Source organism: Phragmites australis, chromosome 5, assembly GCF_958298935.1.
Source record: "Phragmites australis chromosome 5, lpPhrAust1.1, whole genome shotgun sequence".
NCBI classification, from domain to species: Eukaryota; Viridiplantae; Streptophyta; class Magnoliopsida; order Poales; family Poaceae; genus Phragmites; species Phragmites australis.
In genome coordinates this window covers 9,047,987-9,070,294 of record NC_084925.1, presented here as the reverse complement: position 1 = coordinate 9,070,294, position 22,308 = coordinate 9,047,987, and the positions used below count along the sequence as shown (strand labels likewise).

The following is a 22,308-nucleotide window of genomic DNA, read 5'->3' as shown; positions in this document are numbered from 1 at the left end:
TCTATTTATGAAAAAAATAGAGCGTGGAAATATGACTCTCGTATTTGTGATGAGCTTCACTGAGGAAAGAGGAATACTTGCTCTCAGACAGAGCCCTGTTTTCTTTCCCTCTCCGGTGGGTAGTTTCTGAGTCGAGCCTAGCTCTGTTATTTTTTAGCCCTTGGATCACGCTTCTGAGATAAAAGTGAAAATTATTATAGATTAACATTTTCCACCTAAGCATTAGCTTTAGTTTGCACGGTAATTAATCTCCAGATAATTACCAGGAGTAACCAGATGCACCAACCCGGAGGCAGGCTGGGTCAATCCGAACGGCATGGAAAGCGATGGCGACGAGCAGGTGCAAGAGAAGCGGGCGTAGCGCCAATAAATAGGCGCCCGGGTCATCAGCCAAAGCCATCGCCGGCCCCGTGTTCTCTCCCCCTCTCTCTGCTCAGTTGCCACTGTGCTCTCTCTGGCACCTGGCGCCCATCTGAGTGTACCACAGGTAGGAAGGAGAGAGAAGGAGATGGCAGGAGGAGGCGACAACGCCCAGACGAATGGAGCTCACGACCAGAGAGCCATGGAGGAGGGGAGGAAAGAGGAGTACGCCGACCAGGGCTGCGCCACGGCCATCTCCGTTCCGTTCGTCCAGAAGGTGAAGCCAGATCAAAATATATACACCTGTTGTCTTCTTCTCCTTCTCCTTCGTCTTCTCTAGTTGAAATGATCTTTCATTTCCTAGATCAGAAGTGAGTGATCAACTGATCTTCTGGTTCAGTCTTGTCACTGCCTATATTAGTATGAGTCATCTAGGTTTGTTTTTATCTTGCATTATGGTCTTTAGTTGCAAAGTTGTTGTAGATCCTACCAAACATAGCATGCCAACAAAAGAAGAATTTCAATCCAGGGATGCTGCCCTAGAGTGTGCATGGTGGGCAGAAATGGCACATCCTTAAACAATTTATGTCACATCAAAGCTGTTAGCTAGCACCCCAGCCAATACCTGCTTTGTTTGCATCTCGAATCCTGCCAAAATTTTAGTCCCAAAATGCCATGAACAGTGAGCGAGTACACTCGCATCTCAGTGAAGAACTGCATGCATCATCCAAGATCCGTCAGTGTGACGGTTCGCAACTGTTTCGGATGTAGTATGCTGAAATTTCATGCGCGCGTGCAGATCATCGCTGAGATCTTTGGGACCTACTTCCTGATCTTCGCGGGGTGCGGCGCGGTGACGATCAACGCGAGCAGGGACGGGCAGATCACGTTCCCGGGGGTGGCCATCGTGTGGGGATTGGCCGTCATGGTGATGGTGTACGCCGTCGGCCACATCTCCGGCGCGCACTTCAACCCGGCCGTCACCTTCGCCTTCGCCACCTGCGGCCGGTTCCCGTGGCGGCAGCTGCCCGCGTACGTGCTGGCGCAGATGCTGGGCGCCACGCTCGCCTCCGGGACGCTGCGGCTCATGTTCGGCGGGCGGCACGAGCACTTCCCGGGCACGCTCCCGACCGGGTCCGACGCGCAGTCGCTCGTGCTGGAGATCATCACCACCTTCTACCTCATGTTCGTCATCTCCGGCGTCGCCACCGACAACAGAGCCGTAAGAATTAAACATCTCTGTTTTTTTTTTTTCTTTCCCGTTCACCAAAAACTAATTAACCAATTAACCATCTCCCATCATAATTCACTAATCAACTAACCTCCTGAAAACAGCTTGATAATCTGATGAAACTACTGTTGCTGTGCATGCAGATTGGGGAGTTGGCAGGGCTGGCCGTGGGTGCAACCATCCTGCTTAACGTGCTCATTGCTGGGTAATTACCTAAACCTTCAGAATTAGTTTCACAAGAATTTCGCAGGGGTCAGTATGATTTTGATAATACTTAGTTGTATGTTAAGCGCTTCACACTCTTTTTAAACTTTTCACATTGTACACGAGTAGCACCACAATACAGAGAAATTAATCTAATTTTAAATTTTTTTGAGAAAAGTAATTAACCTGATAGTATATTTTTCCAAGTCAAAAGAAAAAAAAAAGGAGATACTTTAGTGTGGGCGTCCTTTTCAGTAGCGGAGTTTTATGGAGCCATAAAGACCGTCATGTGAGAGTGATGGAATGGCTTTGAGTGGTTGGTGAAGACCATTAATGTGAACGTAATACTGCTAGTAGCAGTAGGACCGTGCAGCCTTGTGATTTGTGAACACTGACTGACCCGACACGAACCCAACGGTGGCGCTTCAATTCTGATTCTGTCTCTCGTGGAAAAGGAACAGGCTCCTCGACTTCTCTAGACAAATGCAGGGAGCTACAGTATCAGAACAGTGTTCTCGTGAGGATGTGACTAACAACTCGCAGTGAATCACTGTTGCTTACCATAGGTATTGTAGCTCTCTTTAAAGTCAGAGAGCTAATATAGCTTAGCAAAGTCACAGAAGCTGGTTCCGTGGAAAAGCAGTATAGGGCTAAAAATTACTTATTCCTTTTGTTTAGAAAAATTAAACTTTGATAATTATTTTCTTATAAAATATATAGTTCATAACTACATAACTAATATAGTGTGAAAGAGTTTTGAAATATAAATCTAATTATATTATTTTTATGTATTGTTAGTTAAAATATATAAACTTTGATTTTTTTTTAAAAATAAAATACGTCTGGTATTTTTTAACGGAGAGAGTAGATAGTTAGCATAGGGTTAAAAAGTGGATAATTGGCATAGGGTTGAAACTATATAATGGATAATTATAGTATTAACCCAGGATCAATCCTCCTCTTCTACCTTGGCTCCAAACCAGATGTCGTCCCCAGTTTATTATTTATATCTTTTGTAATTGTTTTAACCACTTGAATATATAGTTTCAAAAGGTTTTTGCAAGGACCGTAAAAAAGCTCGAGTTTTGTACGTCGTCTCTTTTTTTTTTTTTTAACCCGCTTGGCTTCCAGATTAGGAAGCCAAAGCTTATGCTACGTATGACGTGGATCTGTTGGCTCTTTGTGGCAGGCCTGTCTCGGGAGCGTCGATGAACCCGGCGAGGAGCGTTGGCCCGGCGCTCATCGGCGGGCAGTACAGGTCGCTCTGGGTGTACGTGGTCGGCCCCGTGGCCGGAGCGGTGGCCGGGGCGTGGGCCTACAACCTCATCCGGTTCACCAACAAGCCCCTCCGCGAGATCACCAAGAGCGGCTCCTTCCTCAAGAGCATGAACAGGATGAACTCCGCCGCCTAATGGATGGATCAGCTGACCGCCATGCGTGCAAGATCGACGCACGAGTGCATCAGGCAGGGGAGAAATTAAATCCTGATGTGGAGGTATTCTGTTAATTTAGCCTAGCTACGATCACATATAAACGAACGTATGCGTGTGTGTATATATATGTTTGTGCGTGCGTGTGGATGGAAGGTATGTGTTTAATTAGTATCTTTGTGATGTATGGCTACTTTGATGATGTTGGTGATATGATATACCCCTATGCTTAAGTATTTTCAATGTGAAGAGAATCCCCACTCTTGCATCGTGTTGTGACATTCTATATTCTTCGAGGAGCAATGCTGCACATATGTAGATGTCTATAAAAATCTTACGTGCTGACTCAGCTACACAGACAAGGTCTCATCCGGAGGAAATTACGATTGCCAGGGAAGCATCGCACATCCACGTGTGACTCATTCGTTGGTCAGTTCCCATCAGCTTGTAGAATTTTTGTGGCACCTTTACTTATGTGTAGCATTTTCCTAGATATGCCTTGATATAGCTACGGTTGTTAAGAGGGGAACAAAATGTCTTGGAGCACAGGGAGAACCGGAGAATGATCTATCTCCTACTACTCTCTTCAGTCACAAATACATGATGCTTTAGACAAGGCAAGATCTCTAATGTATAAATTTGACCACGACATGTTTATAAGATCCAATAAATTATCATATTATAAAAAACGTTTTTCCATACAAATCTACATGTATGGTTTTAATAAATTTTAAAATAAATATTTTAAAAGCTATTATTAATCAAAGTTATAAAAGTTGGACCGAACTTTGCCCAAAGCGTTATGTTTTTATGATCAAAGGGAGTACGAATTTAAGTACCATAGCATTATGGATGACATTCCTTGCTTATTTGGTTGTAATAGTTTCTTAGTTATAATCAGTGCATCGTATTCCTGAGAACTTGGTGAGCAGTTTGAGTTTCGCGTTGTAAGTCATTGTACTTTCATTTTTCTTAATACAAAGATACGCAATTCTCTTATGTATTTTAGAAGGAAAAAAAGATCAATCTCCTACTGCGAATATAAGTTTGTTTGGAACTGTTTTCTACAGGGCACTGTTTTGAAACTCCTAGTATTTTCTTAAACGTAAATTCTGCAAAAATTTAGCATAAGTACTTGTAATCTTAAGAAATTTACTCTTATCCTTATGTTATGCTAGGTTTAGTTCGAATATTACTTTGTGACTGGATCAATTTAGGGCCTCACGCCGCTGTTGGACCAAATTGACAAAAGCTCGAATCTGCAAGAATTTTCAGATATGATTTCAGATAGCACAATTTCCTGCTTTGCTTGTCTACCCTACTTCCAAAAACTGAAGAAACGTGGCGGATGCAGTTCTGCAGGTGTGTACTTTCAGTGCGAAGCTAGCCCTTTCAGAAGCCTGTTTTCAGATCCAAAATGAAAATGCTACTTTGCCATTGATATTGTCATCTGCAAGACGGCAAAGAACGAACAGTGTAACGAGTTTATTTCGCTGAAATGATACAGTACCTGCAAAATGCCTCACAGTTTTTTTATTTAACCAATCGATCCCCAAGCTATATTCTGAACAAATGATTGAGAATTGAAAGAAATGGTAGAACTGTGCTCTCTACCATTACATTCTACTGGTAGAGGCCAACAGTACCTCATAATTCTAATTCTTCTCAAAACCAGGTTTTAGATTAACTACAGAACGAGAAAGGCGACATAACTCATCAATTAATCATTTTGCCACGTGATGCACACAGATGAAGGGGACATAAGTAACTGATCCAAATAAGGTTCAGAAGTTGGGGCAACCAGTTTGCACTGAATTGTTGTCCATTTGTTCCTTTTCTACACAACATACAATGATCCTATTAGAGCACAATTTTGCATTGATTCTCTGTACATTCCATAAGCTGGAAATGAAAGGTGAGCAAGGGTAGACAGTTGCAGGCTCCATTGAAGCTCCTGTGTAGAATGTAGATGCTTGACAGTAACGTCGGTAAGATGGCATGATAATCAGTATGTTCAATACATTTCCTTTGAAGGGCAAATGCCTAACACATTTGCTTGTTCACAAATCTCATCTTCACTATGCTCTGTTTTGACAGAACCTAGTCATATCCTTCGGTCCTCTTATAAGAGTGAGACTTCTAAACAAGAGAACAAGGTGCCAAATTATGGCATTTCAGCTGTTCAGTGCAATACCGTGATCAATTGCCACAGAACATGGACTAGAATCCTGAATGACAACTGACAAACAACATAAAACTGGAATTAGAAGCATCAAACCAAATGCCTGCCTATGTACAATTGCTGCATCAGGCCCAAAAAAATTGCCAGCATCGTCAGCCTAACTGCTCTTGGCGCTGCAGTTCACAGCTTCAGAGAAGGGGAGCTCGAAGACGGAAGGTAACCACTGTCCTTGCTGTTGTGCTGCAAAATTGAAGGATCACTTGACGCCGCGTGGGTCCAATCTGTTTGGCTGTTATTCACGGAGTGGTAGGATTGGGAGATATTGAACCGTAAGTCTTCTATTAGATCATCATCAGGTACAACCTCAATGGGGACCTGACCACAAAGCATCTTCACCACTGAAGACATTCTTGGCCGCTCGGTTGGTAACGTCTTTGTACAGAGGAGAGCTACATTCAGCAGCCTCAATGCCTGTTCTTGCAAGTATTCAGAACCAAGACGGCGGTCCACAATGTCTAGCAGCCTCCCTTGCTGCTTCAATCTTTCGGCCTATGATTGACAAAAGATTTAGAGAAGCAATTGCTGATTAAGATATGTAGGCTGCCAGTATTGAATATATAATTATCCCAACCATCAACAAATTTCTCGAAGTTTATGAACTGTGGCTTTATGGAAGACACAGGATCCTAAATATAACTTTATCCCCGCAATATGAAACTAAAATGTATTTTGTTAATTATTAAAATCGTGTCCTGAAAGACAAACAGTAACAGAAATTATGACATACCCAATCAAGAAGATGAAGATATTCTTCATTTGACATGCTATTTGTATTGCTCATTCCACTAACAATCTCTAGTGTCACCACTCCGTAACTGTACACATCTGCTTTACGTGTCAAGCAACCTCTTGTGGCATATTCAGGAGCCATATAACCGCTGAAACAACAGAAAAGATATCATCAAATATGTGAGGCAGTAGCTTCAGGTGTAAAGCATATGAAACTCCATTAAATAAAACGAACATGTTATACTAGCTAATAGTACAAGACCATTTGAGAATAAGGGTTAAGCTATTTGACTGCAATAGAAAACAAAATAATCACCAGCACTTAGAGAAACAGCTTACACAGTTCCAGCAAGCCGAGTGCTCACACGTCCACAATCATCATTCAGTTTAGCCAAACCAAAATCAGATATTTTGGGTTGCATATTTTCATCGAGAAGAATATTTGATGGTTTAATATCTCTATGGACGATTTTTAATGTAGACTCTTCATGGAGATAGACCAGTCCTCTCGCAGTTCCAAGGCAGATGTTGTACCTTGTTGGCCAGTCTAATTTCAACTGATGTTCTGCACGACCTAAGAAATGTTTTGTTATTAGAACCGAATGTACTTACTAGCTTTGAGTGTTGTACTAACAAGTATAAGACATTCATTCCAGAGTGGCAAGTACAATTTTAGAAATATTACTGGAATTTATGAAGGCTTACCAAAAAGTGCCCGACCAAGACTATTATTTTCCAGGAATTCATATATCAGCAAAAGCTGATCCCCATCAATACAACAACCAAAGAGCCTCACAAGATTTGGATGCCTTAGAGCAGATATTATTCCTATCTCATTTAAAAACTCACGATTTCCTTGGCTTGACTTTGAAGACAGCTTTTTGACGGCAACTGTAGTACCATCTGCTAGTGTACCCTGAAGACAAGAGATTGGTTTACAAAGTGTATTATAACTCTGTGAAATAATTACACAGATGTTCAACAAATGAGAAGAAACAAAATCTAAAATCCTCGTTTCCCCTTGATGATTATTTTCTAGATCTGTTCATTGTTATCTTGATCCCCTGAGTATGTCATGATGAGTTTACCTTGAAAACGGTTAACAAATTGTCCATCCTTTTTCTTGGAAGACAAAAAGTTGTTTTTGGAAGGAAAAAAAAAAGGTTACCAACTGATGTCATGAAAATAAGCACTGCTTCGGTTTTCTAATGTCACCAAAACTACCAACAGTGTCGATCATCAGGAAAAAATATTATTACTTTCCAAGTGCTTTCTTTCTAGATTCTTATGTTGTGGTATTCAGCAACTCAAATACTTAGAGCTTATCATGCAGTTTATGCGAAAGTGTATCGATAAATGAGGTAATGAATTACATTATTTTCTCCATGTCACCAGAAGGGAGAGGATATAAAGTTCGTAGTTTTTTACCTTGTAAACAGGTCCAAAGCCACCCTCACCTATTTTATTTGAAGGATCAAAATGTTTTGTTGCAGATTCAATCTCTTTCAAGCTAAAGAAATACTGTGCCCGTGTTTGAAGCTCTGAAGTCTTGGTTTTCCTTCCATGGTAAAAGAACTGTCTACCTGTGATGACACATGACAGTAATGTATGAATACTTCATGACAGAAATACAGCAGCGCCTTAATTAAATACATGATTGAGAAACAAGATTTATTTTGACAAGCTTAGACTTGTGGCATAGACTGACTCATTGAACGTAGCACATAGAAGCTACCTTAGAAACCCTAAAATATGTGCTGTAAATTAATGATTTTTGGCACCTCACAGAAACAAGGCCACGAGTTAGGTCTATAAGCCTGATAAGACTAACCTTAAGGTAGGAAAAATAGCCCTTAAACTAAGTTGAACATGGAGTTTAGCTCACCTCTAAAACACGGATACTTCAATTAGGTGCCATATCCGTATCGGATACACCTCCGATACACGATACGCCTCCGATACACGACGGATACGTATCGGAGAAGTATCAGAATAAAAATAAATAATATAATTCGGGATACTTGGGCCGATACGTATCAGCCCATCTTCACGATACGGCCCAGCCCAAGAGAGGTACTCCACGCAAACAGGCGTACATCAGGCGAACAAACTAGCGTTCCCTGCCCTAGCCGTCTTCACTCTACACGCACACGGGCGCATGCCGCAGGAGAGCTGCGCCGCCTCCCTTTCGCCCCGACTCCGGCGGCGGCGACCGCCGTCGGTGAGGTGACTGGTTGTATGCACGACGGTGGCTATATACGCTTGAGACTGTTGTGTTATTGACTTATTGTTATGTAATAGAGCTTTAAGTAGAACATGAACTATGAACTGATGAACTTTGAACTCTATCTCTATGGCTTATTGTTGTGAACTGCTATGTCAATTTCAATATATGTGAACTGCATATGTGCAGTAGCTATGTGCTAATTGTTATGCTATCTGATTCAATAAGGAGGCTAGCTGGAACAGGAAGGGGAAGGAACTCCTTGACTGTTGGCTACTTGGATTATTGGATTGGTTGTTGGAAAAGAGAGAAGAAACATCACAAGAACAAGGTAATTTGTTCATGCTACTATAGTTTATATGCACTATATTACTTTTCAAAAAAATAGTAAAATGTATCCGTGTATTAGAGTTTTTGGGAAAATGGCGTATCCGTATCGGCCCGATACCGATACACGTATCCGTATGGGTGCTACATAGTAGCTCACTATATAAATGCGAAGCCTTCCCTAACTCACGATTATAAGACAGTATCATAAATGTTCTAAATATGAAATAAGCGGAAAGCTTGGATTTTTCAGTGCACTGCAAATACTCATACAACCAGGCATGAACTCAACAAAGGAAACAGCATTAATATTTTTAACTGTAACACAAGAAAAAACAATGTGATCTTCAATAATATCCAGCTACGAGTTAAAGCAGTATTTTTTTTGTTTGTTATGCATAGCAACAAACATTTTCTGGTGTGAACAAACAGATCAGGATCGTAAGTAGAAAGCGCAAACGGAAACCAACAGCAATGATGACAGAGGGAATTGCTCAAACCGAGCACGATGGTTCTTTAGACCACGAAGAACACTAGGGGTGACAGATGGATACTTACCATCCATTTTATTCAACTACCCTATTCTATGGGATGTGAATATGGCATAAATTTTCCTGTGGGATTAACAATTTCTATCTACTCGTATTCAAATTCATGTAAGAAATATGGAAGCGTATTATGTAAGAAATATGGAAGCGAATATGGTATTGACTTTCCATTCAAAGTGTTATTTTACCAAAAGTATTCGCGTCTATTGAGTGTAAATCATGGTAGCGAAACAGCGATATATGAAAAGGGACTGACTTCTTAGAAAAAGAAATAAACCTATGTAAAACAGGATCAGTCATCAACTAAGATCACATAATAACTATGATCGTTTTTCGAATGAAAAGGAGTAGATGCCCATACATTAGAGTGAAATAGGACGACAGGATGAGTAGACACGGAATCACTAGAACTTTGGGAGAGTTGTAGCTATTCACCAAGCTTACAACACTGACAAACCATGGAAGTGTCAAGAACAAAATGACAAGGAAGGCAAGAGCACCCTAAATCACTAAATACGAGAGACACGACACAACCGTCGAGGAATCGGTAGCGGAGGCAATGGCAGTGGCAGCGAACAAGGAATATGCAGCAAGTGGATGAAAGGTTGAGTCCGCTGACAATGCAAAGGTTCTGATAATCTCTACAAGGGTCAAACCTAATCATGGTCCCTGCCTAAAAATCCTGGAGAAAAGAACAGGAGGCTGCGTCAAAACCAGCACAAACATGATTAGTGAGATGTGCGACATATAACAACTGCATAGCACCTGGAGAAGTCTGAGCAAGATTGGTAGAACCTGATCACACCTGATGAGTTAGGTGCTGAAGCTGGTTAACCAACTGAGTGACATCACTCTGTGACTGTGACAAGATGAGCCTCCAGAAGGTTCATAAGACCTCCTTTCTGGGCAACCGCCTCTATGGTTCTTCTTCTTCCTCGTGATGCCATTCTGATAGGTGTGACCAAAGCTCCCACAATAGTTGCACTGAACGTTGGTAGTTGAAGGAGTAACAGCAGGGGAAGCAGATGGAGCAACCTGGGCGGCCTGAACAGGTCTCGATGCAGCCAGAACGACAAGGGCAGCAGCAGGTACTATGACAGCCGACGAGGGCTTCTTGGACATGCTCTGGAGTCGAATCTCCTCAATACGAAGGTCGTTAAGTGCCTCGACAACAGTTGGTTGAGGATAACGGCTCAACAGCCGAGCCTTGGCAGGCTCAAACTTCGGACGAAGACGGATGAGAAACCCGTAAAGACAGCGTTTGTCATTGTGTTGCCGGTGCTTCACGCAACAAGCACGGACTCGACAAACATCTGGGAGTGGGACCAAGGAATTGAGCTTGCACCAGAGAGTCATGAACCGGTCGTCCATGGACTCGTCATTCTGCTGAAGTGCCTGGAGCTGATGCAGCAAGAGTAGTGGACAGCATCAACACTCGACTGGTAGCGCTGCTGAAGGTGTGGCCACATCTTCTCGGCACTCGCAGTAGGCAGGTCGATGATGTTGACCTCGACACTCTGAACCAGGAAGAGCATGGCGCAAGCGTCATTGGCGCACCACTGCTCGTAGGCATCAAGAGCGCACCGATAGACCTTATTGGCAGCATCAGCGACCTCATTGGCAGTAGCCACCGGTGGCCGGGGAGGAGGACGAGGACAGGGCCTCTCGCCGGTGATGTGTTCCCCAAGATGAAGGCCTCTAAGAGTGATCCTCGTTAGCAATGCTCAATTTCCATAGTTTGTCCCGTCCAACTCCAGCTTTTTTTCTCGAATACGCAGGAGAGCTGCGCATCATTGTACTAAGAAGAAATATTGATCCAGATTATAAGGGAAACTGGGCCCGAAAATCTTAACATGTATTGTAGAACAACCCGTGGAGCCCTGCTCACGCGCGACACAAGGAAGAGGAAAGAAAGAAAACCCGAAACCCCCTGACAACCGAACGACGAAGGTACAAAAAGCAACTACAGCCCGGCAACCACACAACAGACAGAGCCCACACCAAGCAACACTACACCACACGCAACTATGCCCTACTAGCACCTCAGCCAAGACACTCTGACAACTCAACAGGCGGAGCCCTGCTCCCACGCCTGACTACCAAACTCGGTCGGCGACCTCTATGCCAAACCGCAAGTAAGGACGAGCCTGAGACATCGAAGCATAGAAACTGTCGCTAAGCGCCGAAGGTGATGGGAGCACCACCGACCAGGAGAGGGTCGGAGCAACAAAGGAGGATGGTGTGCCCTGCAAGAGTGCCGCCAGAAGCAGTATGAAAAAGCAAGGGATTCTCTGAAACAACGTCTTCGGGAAGGTAGCAACGTAGAAGCTGTCGTCGCTCGTCCGGGAAGCCAGACAAGGTTTTCACCCGGAGAGATCCTAGGGGAAGCTTCGTCCCGGCACCACCAGGGAGGTTATGACGCTCGCGAACGCCACCGCTGTCGACATTGGCATGAAGCTTGCAAGGGCTTTCGCCCTTAGCTCCCCCCAACCGCAGCATGACCCAAGAAGCCAAAGCCTCAACGGGACGACCAAATCAACAACTTGCAAGAGAACAGGCAGCAACACAAGAGCAAAGGCAACCACCATCAAAAGACAATAGGGGACATCGTCAGGAAACAACGGCTGCAAGGGTAGCACCAACATCGTCATGAAACAATGGCCAGCCACCACGAGGAGCACCTAGGCCTCAGATGGCTGACCGGACCAACGGCGCGCCAGGCCAAGAGGTAGCCCGGGGCGGGGGGGGGGGGGGGGGGGCAGGGCCGCAAACGGCGATGTCGCCCCAGAATCCCCCGACCACAGATCCCACGAGCATCCACCCGCAGTAGTCAGAACCGACGCGTAGGTGAGGGCCGGCGGCAACAGAGATAGGTGCCCGCGATGGCTCCGCCCGAGTGGCAACGAAAACCGAAGAAGTCGCGCCCGATGGCAAGCACGCAGGCCGCTATCGGAGCCGACAGACAGCAACAGGCGACAAGCGGCGGGCAAACGCACGGTCATCCGCTTGAAACTGGCCGGGAAGAGTAGATCTGGCAAACACACGCACGGATCTGGCCGGAGCAGTGGCGGATTGGACCAGGGTGAAAGCGACGAACGATAGGGGCCGAGGGAAGTGGAGGGCTGGGAAAGAGAGGAGAAATGGAGGGAGAGGAGAGGGTGGGGGATGGTTGTGACTCCCCAGCTTCGGGGTAGCGGTGGCCAAATCTGGCTAGATTTGGGGGGAAGTTGGGCTTAGGGGCTGGTCGCCCCCCGAGTTGCCAGAGCAAGTGACACGAGGGGGGGGGAGCTCAGGGCAAGTGAACCTTTTCTCGAAATTAGTTTTCCAACTCCAACTTGACTATGGGTTCCGATATCCAGAACAAAGACATCACCTACTTCTGCTGCGGCGACTAGGGTAGGGACAGCGACGCGATTCTAAAGGCGGTGGGACGGTGGACGGGGGCGTTTTCGATATGGACAAGCTCGCCTGTTAATTTGGATTTATGGTTTACCCACAAATATAAGATAGGCCTAAGGGCTTACCAATCTCGATTTGGGGTTACCTAGCTAAGTGTATGTGTGTTACAACGAAAATATAAATATTAGACGTTGTAACATCAAGTACAAACTCAAGTTATAGAGATGTGGATGCACTGGGAGCACCGTCGAACAAATACTTTGGGAGTGATGACGTAGTTTGATTTCAGATAAGATTTAAAAAAAAAGAGGAGGATATTATCCGCTAAGTTTCCTCCTAACTTCTTTATTTATTTTTATTAGTAAAATAGGTCTCATATCTGTAGCCGGTAATGAGACGAAGAGGCTGCAGAACGAGGGTGGATGGTAAAAGTGAGTAAATTATTCGAATTTTAGAGGTTTTTATTAGATGAGAGGAGAGTAGAGAAAGAGATGATGCAAGAACAACTCGTGTTTTATATAGTACATACTATTTGTCTATCTCCATGGACCTTACATATATAATCAACTAAGCCCCAGTTCTTGTTTAATGTTTATGTTGCTCTAAACCAGCTGTTTCGAAAATAACTGCATGTACTGACACAAGCATTCTAAATTGATAAGAAGCATGTTGAACCAGTTACAGAGAGAAAATGATCTAGGATATACATGTGTAGTAAGAACGATGAAAAACTAGAATAAGAACGATCAACTCACCGCTTCCTTTCGGATTCTTTTTCGGGAAGACTTTGATGTAGCAGGCTATTAGCAGCAATACGAAAGCTAAACATGATGCTGCTATTATGGCGATCACCACTCCTGTAGAGACTCCATGGCGGTTCCTGCTTTCTGTAATGATATTAAGTTAGCTAATTCCCAAGCCATATGAGAAGTATGGTTCTGCAATACCCATCGGGAAAAAAAGTGCCATGTTTGCCAATAGAAATGGTCAGTTGGAGTGCAAAGTACTTACTTTGTGTCACAGATATGGCTGAGATAAGTGGACCATATACACCCCGGTAAGGTATGGCTGTGGTGCCTTTGCCTCCCCAGTAGAAGTGAATTTCCAGCGTATTATCAGTAACGGTGGCTGTAAAATTTTTTGTGATTGCATGACCAACACCACCCGCCTCATCTTGAATGTTAAAATCCTTCAAAACTTTAGCACCCTGAAATGTTGTCACCAAGTTTAGTAAAGAATGCCTTAGAAAACAAAACGAATCCTATATTTGTATTCTGCAAACTTCTCAAGTCAAATGAATCTATGCTGTGTAAATATTGAAGACAATAAAGGTCAGGGGTATAAACAGTTTCAAGAGGAAACTTTGACATTTTACTTGTTATCCTGTTGTCCAACTTCTGATCTTCAAAATCTCAGTTTAGTGATTCATTTTATCAGCAAGGTTGTGATACATCAACTGCTTCAGATCATATATTGCATGTCCTTAAGTATTTGCTCATATTCTCAAGAATGAGTTGGCCAAAGTCAAATCTCAAATGTCACAAACTAGAAAGATAGTACAATGAAAACCAAGATGCCAGTCTGATTGTGATAGATGAAAAAGTAGTACTAACTGTACCTGGATGAAGACATCAAAAATGCGCTTGCCATTGCTGGAATAAGTATGATCTTCTGTGAACACAATCTCAGCAAAATGAAGCTTTACCATATATTCACCGTTCTCCATGCAAAGGCCATAATATTTCAGTGAGAGAGGTGAGAGGCGAGCTTCAGTGTATAGCTCGGGATGAGCCAGGGTCAGTTTTGATGTGTTTCTAGCAATGTAGTCGGCATTCTCGTTACCCACAAAATCACCTGTACTACTATATGCCCATTTTCTATCATCAGATAAAACAAAAATTGATGTTCCTATTTGAGATGAGTCATCCTTATAGGTAGTTCCATTGATCGCCACACTTTTGCCACCACAATTGATGAACAGGGAGGAATCTGAATATATTTGAATGAAATATTCAGTATGATTAGATATTTAAACACAGCTCTCAACATGCCGGTTAATCTTCTGTATGTAAATGAACTTACAACGTGATTTGCCCATGCAAGGAAGATTCCTTCTTAAGCATGGTTGCAATCTTGCAAAAACAAATAATCATAAGCCATTTTAGACTTTCTTTTCTTTCATGAATATTTGATAATACAAAATGTCATCTCGACATTTCTGTGTAGGATCTTACGAATTGTCATTTGAAGATGAAAAGCTTGACACCATATTTCTGCAATTACAAGTTTACAACATTCAAGTCATGTGAGCACCATGAAAAACGAAGTTAATTTGTATGTGAAGATCTTTGAAATGCACAACATACACATTTGCTTGCTGACATTCGGATGGAGGGTTACCCGTGAAGTTATTATATGATATATCCCTGCAGAGAATATCTCAATTGCCATGGAAGAAGAAAGAGAAATTTGAATGTTCATCCTTTTATAAGAAGTTATAAAGTGGCCTGTACGGAAACATATGAATGCAAATATTCTGTCGATAGAGAAGTACTGCATTGCAGAATACGCACATGTTTACTTTATTGCTTGCCTTGTTTTTCAACATCCAAGCAGGCAAATCTCCAGTCAGCATATTGTCAGTCAGGTACCTAATATTTTTTTACGAATCGAAATGAGGTTATGATGGAAAAGTAAAGGTGAAAGTTGACCTAACTATTTATACAAAACATCAAGCAAAAAGTTGGAAATTAAAATAATAATCTCACAGAACGAATATCTCACAAATATTGTAGTGCGGCCATTCCTCCAAAATTTGCTGGAATTTGACCAGTCAACATGTTGAAGCTTATATCCCTGAAAATTAATACATATCGTAATAATAAAAAAATTTAATCAGGGACTTTTGTGACCATGTGCACAACTTCCATGACAGTAATTACACTGCACCAGTAATGCCTCGCAAAAAAAATTGTACAGCCGATAATAGACAATGGGTGCACATAAGCATCACTGACGATCAAGGTACATTCACAGAAAAAGGAAAGTGTTTAATAACATATGCTCATGTGGCACCTATAAATACCAAAGCTTTGCCCACCCCACGTTCTACCTGAGGACAATCATACCTGCCATACCCAGAACTAGCAGATGCACTGCATATATCTTTTCTTTTTGTTAATACCTGCCATACCCAGAACTAGCAGATGCACTGCATATATCTTTTCTTTTTGTTAATACCCATATTGATGACTCGACATTGCAAATGGCAATATTAATTGAGAAGAAACTTTACGCTGAAAATGACTAGTTGAGGCAGATTACTTACAAGACTTTCAGATACTGCATTTGTCCAAGGTAAGAAGGTATTTCACCATATATGGAGCAATTTCTTAGGACTCTGTAACATAGAGGGAATTCAGTATTCTAGTGCAAAGGATTATTGGTGAGGTGGCGAAAATCACGGAAAGATAAACTCACACTTCTGTAAGGTGCGGCGCATTTTGTAAGGGGGGAAATTTCATGCCTGGTCCACTCAAATCAGTCACCCTCCTGATGATGCATTACCTCAAGTCAATAATCACATTCCTATTTTAAGTACCAAACTCCCAATACAAGATAAAACATAAGTAGGAACACGATAATGCAGCACGTGAAATGTTCATACAGTTCTGTCAAGTTGTTCAACAAGGAAATTTCTGGAGGAATAGGCCCACTCATCAAGGTACCCTGCATATCTCTGGAATATGAAGAGACGAGATTAATATGGAAATGAGAGTGAATGAAGAAAAATCTTTTTCATTCACTTCAGTTGCAGATCATGATATGTTATAACAGAGTGAAACTAACATTCTGTTGACACGCTGCCAGTTCTTTATGAAACTAGGTATTTTCCCTGAGATATTGTTCCCATCAATTCGACTGCATTTGTTCAAATAAAAAGTTAGAACTTGCTTCGGAAGCAAAAACTTTACACAGAAAAATGAATGGGACATACAAATCTGTCATATTAGTCAGCCTGGAAAATGTTGAGGGCAACTCTCCTGTGATGTTATTTGTAGAAATGAAACTGTAAGAGAAAAATGAGTAATGATTCAAGAAACTTTGCTCAATGATTAGTGTCATAAAAATAATAAATTCCATTTCAAGGCAGACTCACGATATTTGGAGTCAATAAAATTTATCAGAATGTCAAGGGAAGAGAAAAAAAGGAGTATTCCTTACATTTTGGTTATGCTAACTGACATAAACTACAACATAACATATACATATCAACAATGCATTGATGCTACTAACATATGGTTACTTCTCCAAATTCATGTCATGCCAAGATTCAAAATTCGGTGCAGATTTTCTTAAAATAATGTGACAATAAACTTCCCCAGATGAAGATCTACCAATGGATTACAACAAAAAGATTAAAAAAAAGAACTTTGACCAAGTGGAAACAAGGGCTTACAATCTCTCCAAGCTGATGATGTTACCCAGCTCTGGTGGAATAGGACCCTCAATCCAATTGCCTTCTAGCTGCCTGCGAAATTTAGTTAATAGGTTACCTCCTGCAGTTAGCTCTTCTCGTCTTTCAATTTTACCTCCAGCAAGTTGCAGGTACTTGCAATCGTAGTGCAGATACAACTCACATAGATTTCAACATGGGCATGCGTCCAAGCTCCTTAGGTAGTGTTCCAGATATGCGATTTCCCTGGAGAGACCTGTAGTTGCACTAGAATGTTGAACAAAGGACACACATGCGTACTTCTGAAAAAACTGACGGGGGCAGTGCAAGACATACAGATTAAAAATAGGTAGGTTAGCCCATGATGCTGGAATTGGCCCTTGAATGAAGTTGCGTGACAAGTCACTGCAAGGAACACAAACCATTTTTTCCTGATGTACAGAGAATATCTTGAAACTCAGGTTGCTTGATGCACTTACAGATATCTCAGATAAGTAAGGTTGACAACTTCATCAGGTAGAACTCCACTAAGATTCTGCCGCATAAGTTGTCTGTAATGTGTATAAACAAAGTTATGACACAATAATATTAATATTCAACTCAAAATGATAGACAATAGAACAGTATTGAAGGCTTCTGGATGAGATCCATTTCAGAGCAAAGAAATTAGTAGAATAATGGGGCATGTCTTACAAGCTGATAATATGACACTCGGTGTGGTCCTTGAATGAACAATCACATGTCACATTGCTGATAAGAAATCCAGTGGAATTGACCCAATTTCCTGATGCGCTGCATGGATCCACACTGAAATCCCAATCCGTCTTGTTAAGCTTGCTCGCTATACCTTTGAGTGCTTCAACTGAAAAGGCAAAGACAATTCAAATTTCAGCCAAGTACCTTGTCAATCTATACAGAACTAAAGGAATTTTGGCATATATTTTTATTTTGCTTATCGGGAAAGCAAAAAAAAAAGATAAATAATGGACTAACAAGGAAGGCATCAAGCATCCCAACATTAAGAACACTACAGAGGAATAAAAAATAGTGCATTGTCCAGAGAACTTCAATAAAACCTACCAAAAACCAAATTATCTAAAATTCCAGGGGGGGGGGGGGGATAGAGGAGATTTTTGTTCATTTTGCTCTGATAGAGTAAAAGGCAACCAATCAAGCCATCACGTATGAGCAAGTGGAACACTATCCTTCTTGCTTAGAACAGACAACAGATCTTTGGCATCAGCATTGTAGCACTAGCAGGCAGACCATGACACCTACGATTAAACGAGCTTGCAGTCAGTTTGCTTCCACTCCAGCACCTGCTCCTTATCAGCAACTGAGGCTCTTACCAATCTGTAATGCACAGATGCCAGTGCATGATGCACCATAGTGATCAGAAGGCTATGTCTTTGCACCACAACTAAGCACCTCAAGTCCATGAGTCACCTAACTCTCCTAACACCCGAACTTCCCATAACAGTCATGACTGAGCAACGCACACGCTCAGTCGCCACTGGTCCAACATTTCGGAACACTAGAAGCATTGCACAACTGTTATCATGACCAATCCAAATACATTGGACCAGAGCACCCGTTCACTCAGCCATTTCGTCAAACACCCATTGGACCAGAGCAAGTTGGCCGCCACCTACCCGCAGCTGTGCATTTGCACCAAGGCGCGCAAGTTGGGGTCTTGGAGACGAAAACCGCAGGTCAAACTGTCAAAGGTAGGAAATTATCGCCTGGTAGGAGTTATTTTATTGGCTCGCCGGACAAGGGGGGAAGCCGCCTAATCTTGAGGAAGAAAGCTTCTTCGTCATGCACAATGGACTAGAGCTGCAATTTGCAGCTAATAACCCCTAACAACAGTGACAGTTTGAATCTGACACCCTGTTCCTGGCTACTCCTGAACAGTGAAATTTTCAGTAACACCTAAGAGAACTAGCAAGTTCACGTAAGGTCCTTGCAAAAAGCAAGAAGAATTTTTTTTTTTGGTTCAGGCCATATGTGCACAAAAAATTAGAGACTTTGTATCAAAACCATTTGTTTGATTGGCATAGGTTCCTGAGAGGAGTACATATCGGTCCCGATTGCAAGCATAATAGATAAAGTTGAGTTCATTAACAAAAAGAAGAAGAAGAAAGATGTGTGCCAGAACACAGCATTGATGCAAAACAAATGGCCGGCAGTCCGACGCGGAGTGCACAGGCCAGCACTCAGTATGTCAGTATCAAAAGTTTAAAAAGTTGTTCATAAGCTTCAAGCGCTAGAAACGAAAAAAAAATGAAAATTACTTCACTGCTAATTCTGATCCAATTGGTATATCAACCAATAATTCTGGTGTGTAGCTTAATCCAATCGCAAACGACGCTGGACCCCTCGTGAAGAAACACCCATTCACCAAAAAAAATCTAAAATCGTGCGTTGGAAACATTTCCAAGCATCGGAAGTTTGTTGCAACAGTTCGATTTGATTAATGCTTATCTCGATTGAAATACTCCCAAAGTATTCTGAAAAATACTAAAGTGCACCAACAAAAACAACTAGTAGATCGGAGAACAAGATAAGAACTCTGAAGCTGAAGGCAAGGGGGGAAAGATCTCATCTCAGAGTAAGTAGTGCGCAAGTGTGGTGGTGCTCAGTTGCTCACCTTCTTGCTGAGGCAGCAGCGTCTGCGCCTGGCACCGGCCGCCATTGCTGCAGCCGAGGCCCAGGAGCAGCAGGAAGAAGAGACGGGCCAAGAAGTCGCCTCCCATGCTGTTGCTGGAGCTGCAGCTGCAGGTGAGCGAACCCGCTGTATTAAGGGGGAGCGGGTCTGCCGTCTGAGCGCGTGTGTGTGAACCTCTCGTTCTTTGGCAGAGGCTCATGCCCGGTTTTGTTCGGGGGCCGCGCCGCCGCCTCGGGATTTGACCTCGGATTCTTTTTGGTGCTGGCGAAATTCTAAGGTCACAGCTGGTAAGCCGCCCTGTCAACTCGGTGGGTTTGGCCAAGGATAAAGTTGTATAAGATATGATTATTTCTAATTTTTAAGATGAAATGAGTTAGTTTTTTTTGTCTGTACGGACGATATAAGCTGATTTTTTATTTTGTTGGTAGGATGATGGGTAGAATGTGTCAGTTTTTTATTAGGTTAGATGGAATAGGTGAGTTGAGTTAACTAATCTAATTGGTACGTCTGCGTCGCGTCTGTTTTTATTTTGCTATACAAAGTATGATTAAAAAAATATAAAAAATTAGATTCACAAATTTTGTGCATTTCAATATTTATCAATGTTTAACACATTCAATTAATTATAGAGAAAATAGTAGTACTTTTGTGTATGCACATAGTTTTAATATATAGATGAAAGTAATACTAACCTAGATTTTTTTTCTTTGCATTTTAGTTTTTTTGCCGATTTATCAATATAACTAATATTCATTTCGATATTTTTCTAGAATTTTCTAGAAAATGGAAATTACATATGTACGTACACGCATATGTATATATACATATACATACACATATACGTAACCAATACCATGAGCCCACTGCTATAGTAAACTACAGTAGCAGATGGCCTGAGAGGCAGCGTATTCTTGGCTCGATAGTATATTTACTTGATTGTGATGATTTTTTGATAAACTTACCCTTTTTTATATGGCACACCTCAATTTATGCACATTTATATTTATATACATTCCATAAATATTTGGTTGAATTTGTGCATGTTTAAATTCAAATTTAATTAAAAAGATAATATCACATGAAATGATAAAAATGCATATAAATGGAGTATTACAAAGTAACTTATTTTTTCATCAAATAATCTAAGATTAAAAATAATTTTAGCAATTATTACACCACATAAGAGGAATATTAGTGAATTTTCTCAGATTTTTGAAAATTTCTTTTGAGACCTTACAAATTACTAGAATTTCTAGAGTAGCCATCTTTAGATATTTTTATTTTGAAACCTATAAGAGATATTGAGGTGAATCCTTTTCAAATGGATTCATCATGAACTATATAACCTGCAGAAAATATTTCATCACTTTTGAGTATGCCAACCCTACTATCTAAATAGAAAAAGGAGGAAAAGAAAAATTTAGAAGCTAGCAGGTATTGTTCATCTGACTCCTACTATCTAAATAGAAAAAGGAGGAAAAGAAAAATTTAGAAGCTAGCGGGTACTGTTCATCTGTGTCTTCTTCTTCCTCCTGCAGACCGCACACAGAAGCCATGAGCCACGCAACCGAGCTCGCATGCGCTCGTTTTGACGGTCAGCGGAGCCCCTGCTACGGACGAGCTGCTCCGGATGTGGTCGATGGTCAGCGTAGCCCATGCTACGAATGAGGTCAGTGACTAGCAGAGCCCCTGCTCCAGACGAGAACGTGGCTGGCGGCTGGTGTCTGGCTTCGGACTCAGGAGGCGAGAGATAGGAACGCGAGCAGGTGAGAGTGACCAGTTGGAGAGGTGATAGAAATAGGGGGTGACGAGTCACGGGACAAGCGGACCGAAGCGGGTGGGCTTGTCCGGCTATTTTTTTGGTTCGTCCGATCCCAGATCTAAACTGTTGAGTATTATTCACTCTGAATCTATCAACCAAACATCTGGACAAGTTTAAAAAATTAGATGTGACTATTCCAATCACTCTTGTACAACTAACTAAACACACATTTCCTGATTCGCCCTGGCAGCAAGGTTAACTACCGATCTAGTACCAATTCTAGTTTCTATGCTAAATGTTATTTACTTTTTTTTTCTTTATCTGATGTACTTAGGCTTAATTTGGCATGGTTTCATATTTGATTTCTCTTTGAAAATTGTGTAATTGTTTGGTTAGTTCAGTAATTCAAATTCTTAAATATTGTATGCGAGTGGTAAGTGATTCTCACCATTTTGAGTTATTCTTTTTCTAATAAAAAAAACAGAAATGTTTCTCTTGCTTTCTTCCGAGAATCAGAAATCAAATTACTTGTTTAGCAGAGATTCTGCTATTTCTATCAATAATTAGAAATGTTTCCTGACCTTATATTGTATTTCAATCCAGACTTTTCGTGATCAAAGGCTCCCAAAAATTGTAACACAAAAATCGGTTGGAATTTTCGGAGCAACGTGTTGTTTTTGGTCAGCACCACACCAGTAAACCCAATACCCTATCTATATATATAGAGC

General features: G+C 41.8%; 2 protein-coding genes across 4 annotated transcripts; one reads left to right on the top strand and one right to left on the bottom strand.

Moving 5' to 3' along the window:
- The first annotated feature begins 376 nt into the window (after positions 1-376).
- On the top strand, positions 377-3,504 carry LOC133918696 (aquaporin NIP1-1-like). The gene is made up of 4 exons (XM_062362694.1): positions 377-637; positions 1,160-1,582; positions 1,735-1,796; positions 2,985-3,504. Exons 1-4 carry the CDS (start codon positions 509-511, stop codon positions 3,205-3,207), a joined length of 837 nt encoding a protein of 278 aa, XP_062218678.1. The 5' UTR covers positions 377-508; the 3' UTR covers positions 3,208-3,504.
- A 1,724-nt stretch (positions 3,505-5,228) lies between these two features.
- Positions 5,229-20,032, bottom strand: LOC133918694 (probable LRR receptor-like serine/threonine-protein kinase At1g53440). Of its 3 annotated transcripts, XM_062362691.1 has the most exons (24): positions 19,801-20,032; positions 17,844-18,012; positions 17,630-17,701; positions 17,487-17,555; positions 17,335-17,406; positions 17,154-17,225; positions 16,692-16,763; positions 16,544-16,615; positions 16,362-16,433; positions 16,175-16,246; positions 16,023-16,094; positions 15,479-15,550; positions 15,268-15,345; positions 15,061-15,120; positions 14,929-14,967; positions 14,777-14,826; positions 14,313-14,683; positions 13,706-13,901; positions 13,450-13,581; positions 7,625-7,779; positions 6,902-7,112; positions 6,536-6,770; positions 6,195-6,345; positions 5,229-5,956 (listed from the first exon to the last, which is right to left on the bottom strand). In XM_062362691.1, the coding sequence occupies exons 1-24, from the start codon at positions 20,015-20,017 to the stop codon at positions 5,588-5,590; spliced, it is 3,150 nt and encodes a 1,049-aa protein (XP_062218675.1). In that variant the 5' UTR covers positions 20,018-20,032; the 3' UTR covers positions 5,229-5,587. The 3 variants fall into 3 exon arrangements, with proteins under 3 accessions (XP_062218675.1, XP_062218677.1, XP_062218676.1); XM_062362693.1 differs by lacking the exon at positions 19,801-20,032 and having other exon boundaries at positions 17,487-17,581; positions 17,844-17,861; XM_062362692.1 differs by lacking the exons at positions 15,061-15,120; positions 15,268-15,345.
- Between the last annotated feature and the right edge of the window lie 2,276 nt (positions 20,033-22,308).

What these genes read in the sequence shown, in the direction of transcription:
- LOC133918696 (XM_062362694.1), top strand. Translation starts at nt 509, where the DNA reads ATGGCAGGAGGAGGCGACAACGCCCAGACGAATGGAGCTCACGACCAG. An exon ending in CCGTTCCGTTCGTCCAGAAG is followed by an intron (nt 638 to 1,159) that starts GTGAAGCCAGAT and finishes GCGCGCGTGCAG; the next exon opens with ATCATCGCTGAGATCTTTGG. An exon ending in TCGCCACCGACAACAGAGCC is followed by an intron (nt 1,583 to 1,734) that starts GTAAGAATTAAA and finishes CTGTGCATGCAG; the next exon opens with ATTGGGGAGTTGGCAGGGCT.
- LOC133918694 (XM_062362691.1), bottom strand. Translation starts at nt 20,017, where the DNA reads ATGAGCCTCTGCCAAAGAACGAGAGGTTCACACACACGCGCTCAGACG. An exon ending in ATGCCCATGTTGAAATCTAT is followed by an intron (nt 17,226 to 17,334) that starts GTGAGTTGTATC and finishes TAAATTTCGCAG; the next exon opens with GCAGCTAGAAGGCAATTGGA. An exon ending in ACTCGGCTTGCTGGAACTGT is followed by an intron (nt 6,346 to 6,535) that starts GTAAGCTGTTTC and finishes CTGTTGTTTCAG; the next exon opens with CGGTTATATGGCTCCTGAAT.